This window comes from Hyperoodon ampullatus (assembly GCF_949752795.1).
Source record: "Hyperoodon ampullatus genome assembly, chromosome: 7".
Lineage (NCBI taxonomy): Eukaryota > Metazoa > Chordata > Mammalia > Artiodactyla > Ziphiidae > Hyperoodon > Hyperoodon ampullatus.
Window position 1 is genome coordinate 37,051,578 of NC_136920.1, and position 11,481 is coordinate 37,063,058.

General features: G+C 36.7%; 1 protein-coding gene across 1 annotated transcript; it reads left to right on the top strand.

Annotated features, from left to right (window-relative positions):
• Positions 1-776: 776 nt before the first annotated feature.
• On the top strand, positions 777-1,856 carry FANCF (FA complementation group F; the record flags this gene model as incomplete). The annotated part of the gene is made up of 1 exon (XM_079708388.1): positions 777-1,856. The coding sequence occupies one exon, from the start codon at positions 777-779 to the stop codon at positions 1,854-1,856; it is 1,080 nt and encodes a 359-aa protein (XP_079564514.1).
• Positions 1,857-11,481: the final 9,625 nt, after the last annotated feature.

The window sequence follows — 11,481 nt, forward strand, 5'->3', positions numbered from 1 at the left end:
ATTCTTCTTCCCCCTCCCCCTTCCCACAATCTTTAGACAAGCATTTGTTTTTGTTAAATGCTGTTAAATGCCACTTAGTTCAATTAGTTGTTTGTGTGAAATAAGAGTCAATTAAGTTATTCTGCCTTGAGAATTACAAAAACAAAACAAAAAACAATAATGAAACTTTGAAATAAAATTTAAGTTCCTTTACTATTTTAATAAAGTATTAATCTTTAAGTTCCACTTAAAGGATTCAAGTTCTAATAATGAAAGGATAAGGTCAAGGCCCAGACTTTAGCATAGTGTCTGGTATTAATTAATTGGAGGTCAGTACCTTTCTACTAAACTGAATTGAACCAAAATTTTTATTTAATTACATTTTCTTATATGTAACAGCCCGTGTCTGGCTTTCCCCGATTATGATAAACCTTAACACAGATTCACTCACGCAAAACTCAGGAAACTTCTACTAGTGATGTTTATAAAGCGAAAGGAAGCACGGAGACCTCCGTAACTAACAGCATCTCCCACGTGGCTCCGGGAATTCTCTAATCCTAGCCCTCCCTCCCGTATGAGCCTCCTCAATATCTAAGGCAAAAGTAAAACCAAGAGCACTCTCCCGGGGCTTACATTTCTCGGAGTGCAGGTACCCGGATTAAAGACGCTGTCAGATTGACAGGGATTTTACCCAATAGCATTGCAGAGAGGCGTATCGTTTCACCAACACGCCAATCAAGCACGCAGAGAGTAGCCGTCTCCAAGGTGAAGGCGGAAGTAAGGCCCTAGCGCGCTCCATGGAACCGCTCTTGCAGCACTTGGAGCGCTTCTCCGAGCTTCTGGCTGTCTCCCGCACGACTCACGTCAGCACCTGGGACCCCCCGACCGTGCGCAGGGCCCTACAGTGGGCTCGCTACCTGCGCCACATCCACAAGCGCTTTGGCCGCCATGCCCGCATTAGCAAGGCTCTGGAGCGGCGACTGCAAAACCAGTGGAAGCAGCAGGGCGACTCTGGGCCTGCTCCATCCCCGGGGTTGGCGAACTTCCAGGCCTTGGGGCACTGCGACCAGCTGCTGTCCCTGCGACTGCTGACGAACCCGGCCCTCGGGGATGCCTCCTTTCACTACCTGCTGCAGCAGCTCTTTCCCGGCCCTGGCGTCCCGGATGCCGAGGAGGAGTCGCTCCAAGGCAGCCTGGCCCGCCTCGTCCGTCGCCGGGCCGCTATTCACATGCTGCACTTCAACGCCTATGGAGAGAACCCGGTCCTTCAGGAGGACTCACTGATGAAGACCCAGGCGGAGCTGCTGCTGAGGCGTCTGCAGGAGGTGGGGGAGGCCGAGGCAGGGGGCCCTGGTAGGCTTCTCAGCAGCCTGTGGGAGCGCTCGCCCCAGAACAACTTCCTGAAGGTGGTAGCGGCCGCGCTCCTGCTGCCGCCATCGTCTCCCCGGCACCAAGAAGAGGAATTGGAACTAGGCAGCCCCGAAACTCCGGGAGAGGAGGGTCAAGAGCTGCTTCGCTGGCTTCTGGGGAAATCGGATGTCATGGTTGCTTTTTGCCACAGCCTCCCAGCCGGGCTTTTATCTTTGGTGGCGGGGCGCCATCCAGAGCTCTCCCGGGTCTATCTGGGCCTGCTAACAGACTGGGGTCGACAGCTGCACTACAACCTTCAGAAAGGCCTTTGGACTGGAACTGAGTCCCAGGATGTGCCCTGGGAGGAGTTGTTGAGCAGGTTTCAAAGCCTCTGTCAGGCCTCTCCACCTCTGAAAGATGAAGTTTTTACTGCCCTGAAGTCCTGTAAGGCTCAAGATGGAGATTTCGAAGTCCCTGGTCTTAGCATCTGGACAGACCTGTTGCTGTCTCTTGGGAGTAGTGCGTGATACTGCATTTGGGCAGAGACAAATTCTCAGCCCCAGGCCCCAGTTCTCTATGGGCAACGTTCTGTAACTGAGCACTCGAATATACTGTTTTCAAAATTAAAATCCCAGTGTTCTCGCCAAATGTCCTGCACTTTCATGTGTCCAAAATATTATTGTAGGTCCTAATATATAATAGGTGTAATTGTAACTTAATTACAGATATGTAAAATAACTGGCTTGTAGTGCCATGGATTTTCTGTTTAGAGGAGGTAACATTGGAAGTATCCTACATAAAGCCATGGAGTTAACAATAGTTTGCATTCTAGAAGGCACATTTCTAATAATGTTGAAAAGATATGTACTTGTCAAAGAAAATGCAGCTTTAAAGTGACAAACAAGACACCTTTTTTTATATTATTAATGCCTTACTTTTGCAGGGTTTTCTTGGGTTTTTTTAAATCCCTAGAAGTGATTTCTCTAACCAACAACATGTGCTGTCAGAAATGGTTTGGAAAGCCAACTGGCCTAGTTGGACTTTAAACCCTGGACTTTGGCCTTGTTAACCTAACGTTCTAACCAATTAACCAGCGTCAACATGTATTAAAATTGTGATATTCAGAAATTTTGTTTCTCATTTCTGTACATTGAAAGATTACACAGTAATTTAAAGCATTGACTTAAAATTTTACAGCATGGTAAATACAAATATATACCTTTGGATATTAATTTAGCATTTGATGGTAAAAGAAAACAAACTTCTGAATTAGTGCTGCTTCTGCCATTGACTAGGTTAATAAGTCACAACCTTGGTGTTACAGTTGCCTCATGTTGAATGAAGTGTTGAGACTAAAATAGTTAAATTCTTCCACTTTGTCCTTGTTAGCTGCCCTATGGGGACAGTTTAGAATATTTGTTTAGTGTGTGTAGGAACCTAATTTTGTGAGTTTACCCAGATGCTCCACTACCAGCAGAGTGATTGCTAATCACCAAACTTAGGAATGATTTATTCATTTTTATTAGGGGGAATATAATTTTCTGTTCATCAAGATTTTTTTTCCATAACCAAGTTAGTTGGTTGCAAGATTCTTCTAATTCCAGAAATGGAATTAGAGCAAAAGGAGTTGTATAATCTTGTAGAATTTTTTATTCTATAGTGAAACGTGGAGTAAACTACTGTTCTGCTAGCAAGTACACTTTTCCAGATGATCCTGGGTTAACACAAGCAAGTTTGTATTTCCTGTGGTTTGATTCCTTTTTCTAGCTCTAATCCATGTAGACCATCTTTTAGATTTAATTTGCCATTAATGCAGGAAGAAAGGCAATTCCTTCTGTTAGTTACCTGAAAGTCTTTTTTCAGGAAGCATAACCCAATGAAGAGTTCTACCCACACAAGTCATAATATTGACCCATAAACCTAAGTCCCATAACCCTAACCTTTAGCTTTAAAGAATGACAGTTTGTAAACTGTTTTCCCTATTTCTGCTGCAATATTGCACACTCTTATTTAAGATAAAATGATAAAAATTGTTATAGACTTCAGTAAAAAATTTTTAAAAATCTATTTTTATACTTACCATATCTTATTTTAGGCTCCATGCTATGTTCATTGCATAGATAACCATATTTAATCTTCACATCAAGACTGTATTGTTATAAATCAAGATACAAGCTAAAGAAGATTAACTACAATGCCCAAGGGCAGACAGAAAATAAGCAACATGAGAGCAGAAGCCAATCTGTTATTTTTCCCCCCAGAGCCTAGCACAGTGCCTGGCATGTGGTAGCTTCTCCAAATGTTTGAATGAATGAAGCCAGGATTAGAACCTTAATCTATATTCTTAACAACAGTAAATTTTTTTTTTTGACCATGCCACGTGGCTTGCGGGATCTTAATTCCCAGAGGAGGGATCGAACCTGGGCCCAGCAGTGAAAGTCCTGAGTCCTAACCACTGGACCAGCAGGGAATTCTTCTTAACCTGTATTCTTTATCTTGTTTTAAACAAAGTTAAAGACTTGAAAAGGTGTTATTGAATATAGAAATCTTACTATCACTCTGAATCTATAGGAAGAGAGAAAAAATGAGAGGAAGAAATGGGAAATTGAATAAATAAATTCAAGATTCTTATGAGCCAGCAGATAAAATGATTGCATGTGCCTGTTGTATTTTGTTAGTATTAGTTGAGGACAAATATCTTAATGCTTTCTGAAAACTTCCCTTGGACTGAGTGTATATTTATTGAGTATATTAGAATGTTTTAAATCTAAATGCTGTTGTCCATGTGCTGGCTGCTTATTAAGGTTCTGATTCTAATGGAAAATGTGTAAGATTTGGCTTTGAGTACATAAATAAGGCTATGCATTTGTATGGTGTCATACAGTATACAAAGTTCTGCAATTAAATCATCTTAGCAGAACCTCAATATAACTGTAAGACAGGATAATGTGCTGTGAACTTCAAGTTTTATTAAGGAGTTGTGACTACAGGTAATGATTTGTCCCGTATTTATATGACTCTTGAGTGGTAAGGTCACCAAGGGTATGGATCTTTTCTAACTTACATTCACTCCACAAATCTTTTCTAGGGAGGTAGATTGCTGATTTGAAAACCAATACTGTATTAAAAAATTTAAAATGTCTGTATCATCAATGTATACTCTATCAGGGACTGGCACATGGGAGAAATTATATTTATCAAATATGGTTTAAATTTGGGTTATTTTCTACTACTATAACTTTTACCTAGTTACTTCACTGTAGGAATCAGAGTTCATTTATCTATGAACAGAAAAATTCCACCCTTTTGAACTGCTTAGCATAATTAAAAGATAAAATGATAATGCATATGAAAATGATGTTAGAAATTATAAACAGGCCGATTCATCTATTTTCTCTTCTTCAAATTGATAAACATATAAATAAATGTAAAATATGATTCACACAATGAATTATGAAAGTATTTATGAAAGTATTTATGAAAAGTATTTTCAAGTATTTATGAAAAGCAACAATACCTGAAGGTGTAATAAGAACAGAGACTCATCATTAAGATTTGACCATTAAAATAAATTTAAAATAAAATGAGTTTAATATTTTAATACACTTTTATCGGATAAATAATATGGTAACAATATTAAAGGAATACCCTATCACACTGGCACTATTTTCATTTTTCTGTATTTCTATCCATCTTTTGGTCACGTGTCTGCTATTTCCATAGCTGTAATTAATGTATATAACATTTCTAGATTTTATCAAGTTATCAAATATTTTTATGTTTAGTCTTTTAAAAAAAGGAAAATATGTACTTATTAGAAAGTAAGTCCTCAATAAATGCTAGTTAAATGCTTTTCCTATGTTTAATGAGATGAAAATGTTGAGGTCTTTTTTCTTTTTCTTTTTTATTATTATTTTTTGCCCACACACGTGGCTTGTGGGATCTTAGTTCCCTGACCAGGGATAGAATCCAGGCCCGTGGTAGTGAAAGCGCCAAGTCCTAACCACTGGACAACCAGGGAATTCCCTCTTTTTCTTTTATTATGTTAACTTTTCTAATGATAATTTGTCGTTGCTTTTCAGAGATGCTCAGTCAAATGTATTAACTTTTTAATATTCTGTTCAATTCAGCTTATATTTTATTTAGATTTTTGATTCTGAGTTCATGAGTGAGATTGACCTGTAATTTTTTATTCTTATATACTTTTGTTTGAATTCAGTATTTTACTGGCCATATAGAATGAATTAGAGACTACTCTTTTTCTTATTGTCTGTGAGAGTTTTATAAAATTGGAATGAACAATTCCTTGGGAGTCTTACAGAATTATTCTGTAATACAATCCGAGCCTGATTTTTTTTTTTTTTTTTTTTTTTTTTTTTTGTGGTACGCGGGCCTCTCACTGTTGTGGCCTCTCCCGTTGCGGAGCACAGTCTCCAGACACGCAGGCTCAGCAGCCATGGCTCACAGGCCTAGCCACTCCATGGCATGGGGGATCTTCCCAGACCGGGGCACGAACCCGTGTCCCCTGCATCGGCAGGCGGACTCTCAACCACTGCGCCACCAGGGAAACCCCGAGCCTGATTTTTTTAAATTAAATGACTTAAATACAATTTCAATTTCTTTATGGCTATTGGAACAAAGTTGTTTCTTACCTTTTTTATCACTAGTGTTTTCCTACTTTTTTATCACTAACACACCTACAATTCTGTTTCATTTTTATTCCATTTTTTTCTCTTTGTCTTAGCTTTTCTTGATTTGTCTTCCCAAGTGTTATCTATTACATAATTTTTCCCAGTGAATTAAGTTTATTATATCACTTTTTCTATTTCAGAAATTTATATTCTTATTTTATCTATTCTTTGCTTTTATTCTGCTGTTCCTTCCTCAGTTCTTAAGCAAAGTTATTTAGCTCATTTGTAACTTTTTTTATTATATAAGTATTTAAATTGCCCTTTAAATTTTGTTTTCACAGCAAGTCTCTTGTTTTGATATTTAACATTTTCATTATCATTCAGTTCTAAGTATTTATAACTCAGTTTCCACAATGATTTCTTCTGTAATCTATGGATTACTTAAGATTGTTTTTTAAATTCCTCAATGGATAAATATTCTTAAAATTATCTTTTTGTTATTCTTTTCCAAATTTATTTATTTTTGTCAGAAATGTAGTTTATATGATACTGAATCTTTGATATTTATTGATACTTGGTTTATTGTCCAAATAAGTGGTCAGTTTTTATAAATGTGCTGCATGTACTTGAAAAGAATGTGTTTTCTCTAATTTGGGGACACACAGTTCTACATATATATTTTAAATTAACTTTGTAAACTTTTAAAAAATTTATTCTGCATATTTACTACTCTTTTTCTGTTTGTCCTATCAAATAAGTGAGGGAGCAGTGCTGAAATTCCCCGCTATGTTGGGAAAGTTGGACAGCTGCATGTAAATCAATGAAAGTAGAACACACCTTCGCACCATACACAAAAATAAAGTGGCTTAAAGACTTACATATAAGACATGACACCATAAAACTCCTAGAAGAGAACATAGGCAAGACATTCCCTGACATAAATTATACCAGTGTTTTCTTAGGTCAGTCTCCCAAGGCAATAGAAACAAAAGCAAAAATTAGCAAATGAGACCTAATCAAACTTACAAGCTTTTGCACATCAAAGGAAACCATAAACAAAATGAAAAGACAACCTACAGACTGGGAGAAAATATTTGCAAACTATGTGACTGACAAGGGCTTAATTTCCAAATTATACAAATAGCTCATAAAACTCAATAACAAAAAACCAAATCAAAAAATGGGCAGAAGACCTAAATAGACATTTCTCCAAAGAATACATACAGATGGCCAATAGGTACATGAAAAGATACTCAACATTATTAAAGAAATGCAAATCAAAACTACAGTGAGATCCCACTTCACACTGGTCAGAATGGTCAACATTAAAAAGGCTACAAATAACAAATGCTGGGGATGGTGTGGAGAAAAGGGAACCCTCCTACACTGCTAGTGGGAATATAAACTGGTGCAGCCACTGTGGATAACACTATGGAGGTTCCTCAAAAAATTAAAAACAAAGTTGCCATATGATCCAGCAATCCCAGTCCTGGGCATATATCCAGACAAAACTACAATTTGAAAAGATGTATGCACCCCTATATTCATAGCAGCACTATTTACAATAGCCAAGACATGGAAACAACCTAACTGTTCATCAACAGATGAATGAATAAAGAAGATGAGATGGAATATTACTCAGCTATAAAAAAAAATGAAATAATGCCATTTGCAACTACATGGGTGGACCTAGAGATTATCTACTAAGTGAAATAAGTCAGAAAGAGAAAGACAAATACCAAATGATATCACTTATATGTGGAATCTAAAATATGACATGAACATGTCTACAAAACATAAGCAGACTCATAGACATAGAGAAGAGACTTGTGGTTGTGGGGCAGGGAGGGTTGGATTGGTATGTTTGAGACTAGAATGTATAAACAACAAGGTCCCCTATCATATAGCACAGGGAACTATATTCCATATCCTGTAATAAACCATAATGGAAAAGAATATGAAAAAGAATATGAAAAAGAATATGTATATGTATAACTGAATCACTTTGCTGAACACCAGAAACTAATACATTGTGAATCAGCTATAATTCAATTAAAAAATATTCCCCACTATGATCTTGATTCAAGAAACTTTATCAATTATCATTTTATGTATTTTGAGCAATTTCATGATATGCAGGCAAATTCAGAATTGTTATATCATCTTAATGAATTGAACTTTTTATTTTGTAATGATACTTTCTGCTTTAAAATCTTTTTTCTATTATTATTATCATTATTAATATGACTGGACTTTTTTCTGCTACCCTACTTTGTGCTTTCTATTGATATTTGTCTTGACTTTTCTGCTTCATTTCCTTTCTCAGCTCTTTTTAATTTCCTGAATTTTTTTTTTGTCTTCCTATTCCATTTCTCCCTCTGCTAACTGAGATGCTATATTCTATACCTAAGCTTTTACTCTTAAAACTTTTACCACATTTAACTTAAAAATATCTAAAATTAGCTCGAAATCTTTATCTCCCTTACTAACAATACAGTGGGCCTTAGAAACCTTTAACCTTGATCTCATCTCCCAACTCACAAGTTATTAATTTATTCATTTTTAGTTTTGTTCTTTACAAGAAAATTTCCAACAAATTAGAACACTTTAATTAATATTTTATACAGACAAGTGTGTTTTTTTTTGTTTTGTGGGTTTTTTTTTTTGACAAGTGTGTTTTGATTTACCCACATGTTTAAAATTTTTGTTTCCCATTGCTCCTCAGACATTTCTCCTGGGATCAGTTTATTATTTTTTTTAGAAGTTCCCCTGAAGAAGGTCTCTAAATGGTCTCTTAGTTTTTACCTAAAAATATTTTTATTTTGTCAATGTTCTTAGAAGATAATTTTGCTGTGTACAGGATTCTAGGTTAACATGTTAAAGATAGTAATTCACTCTTTCCTGTTTTCCATTGTTGATATTCAGAAAGCTGTTGTCAGTCTTCTCATGGTTTTTTCTAAGTGATCTCTTTCAGGTTTCTTTTGAGATAGTCCTTGCTTCAGTATCTGCAGTCACTATAACATATCTAATTGTGAATTTCTCTTTTTTTCTTGTTTGTTATGTGTTGTATTTCATTTATCTGTGGATTTGTGTCTTTCTCTGTCCAGTTTTTTTCTAATGTTTCCTTTCCTCCACTTTTTCTAATTTCTCCTGTGACTCTGATCAGGCCTGTATTAGATCCTCTCATACTACCTTATATCCTACAACTGCTCTTTCATAGTTTTTATCTCCTTACCACTCTATGCTGGTGTGGAAACTGCTGTTACCTCCTAGGATATATTTCCCTATCTTCATTTTAGTAATAATATCTCAGCCCCAAATTTCAGCTAGAAGTGGCCACCCAGCTAGAAAGTAAATTTCCCCATCTCTCTTGCAGTTATTTACATGTGGCCATAACTCTAGATTTTGACCATTTGTGAATAAGAGGAATTGATATGCACAACTGAGGGTTCACACTCCTGACATATGAAATCATTTTCCCTTAATGCTCTGTTTGTCACTTGAAATTGGCTGGAAAGTCATTGTGGTGCTGAAGACTACCTTGAATCACACTGCTGAGAAATATTGGAACAACTGCTGCAGACACAAAGATGTGGTCACATGTTCAGGGTGGCAGAACAGAGCCCACTTGCCTCATTTGTCTTATTATATGGGATAGAAATACATCTCTCTCTACCCTACTCTCTTATCCAAATCACTGTTTTAAGGTGTAGTTGTCACATCAACTTTGCCTATATCCTTAGTAAATATATTGGTATATGTTTGTTATTTCACTCTTATCTATCTGATGTTTAAGCAATCCATTAGGTTTTTAATTTCAACAATATTTTTTTCCTAAAAGTTTTATTTGTTTTTTTCCCTCAAGTCTGCCTGATCATCTTTTATAATCTCATATTATATGTTTATTTTTTGTGATTCCATTTTTTTACATTGTTATTTTATATTCTGTAGTAATAACTTCAAAACCTGAAGTCCCTGGGGATTTAAAACTGTTTGCTGTTTCTGTGATTCTCACTCATGGTGATTTGTTTCTTTACATACTTCTGTACATATATTGTGAGTTCACATTTATTTGATTTAATCTATGGAAACCTAGATATCTAAATAGGGTATTCTTTCCCCATGACGGCATTTTCAATAGTTCCTGTCAGAAATAGTGAACACCTGTAACCTAGGCCACTTTGGCAAGGTTCCTGGCTTAATTCAAGAGTTTTGGCTTCAATTTCCCTACCTTGTGGCTTGCTCAAAGCATTGTTTCCAAATCTGATTTGCCTACTACTCACACCTCTTTGTTTTTGGAGAGATATATGTTTGGTGGTGAAAGATAGCCTGGAAATTTCCTTTATTTCCTAAAATTTCAACAAAGCATTAGAGGCATATATTATTGAGAACCTAAATGTTTATAGCAGTTAGGTCTTACTGAACATACAGTCACAGCTTTGCCGAAAGTGGAAGTCCTCATTTTCCCTTTAACCCAGACAGACCTAACTTTTGCCCTCAATACTCCCCTGAAAGAAGTCTTGTCAAGGTCACAAATCATCCCTATGATCTCATATTCAAAGGATACCTTTCTAATCTCAAGTTACTTGACCTCTCAGTAACATTAGACATTTTGACCACTTTCTTCTTTTTGAAACTAGGCTTGAACTTCGATTCTCAGAACTTGTGTGACACTGCTCTATCCTGGTTTCCTCTTACATTTCTAGCTATTTTTTCTTAGTCTGATTTTCCGGCTCCTCCTCCCCTAATCAATCTTTCCCAGGAGTCTGCCTTCTCTTTCGTGTGTGCTCTCATCCCAGGTGATCTCGTCGCTTTTCCACAGTTTTAAATACTACCTGTATGCTTTCAACCGCCCAATTTACATCTGCAACCCAGAGCTCTCATCAGAGCTTCAGGATGAATATCCTCACTTAAATGTTTCACAAGCCTCTCAAACAAAATATATGCAAAACAGAATTCTTCATATCCCCCAAAAGCCTGCTTATCCCCCTATATTTCTCCGTCAATAGCCAGAAGCCTGGGAGTTATTCTTGAATACTTTCTCTCTCCTAACCCTCATATCCAATTTACCAATACATTTCCCCTTATCTAAATTCGTACTCATTACCCTAGTATAGGATAGGGTGACCATAGATTCTTGTTTTCCCAGGACAGATTTGGGTTATGCTTGTTGTCTTGGCATAATTAATACAAGTACAGTATCCCTTTTCATTATCTAAAATGCCCTGGTTTGGCTGATAATTCGTATGTTCACCCATCTATCAACATCTCTGCCATTAGTTGGTTTCTCTGCTTGCTTTTTTGAACCTCTTACAATCCATACTCCACCTAACAGCTCAAGTAGTCAACTCTCAGTCATGTTCTCTGAGAAATTTAAAGTGAGTGTTAGAGAACTTACACAGACTTTTACTGCTACATCTACCTATACTAACATCTCTACCCACATATTTCACCTTCTGTTTGTATTCAGTGACAAGCTGTTCTATATTAAGCCAATTTCAATACACTCCAGCAGTACAGG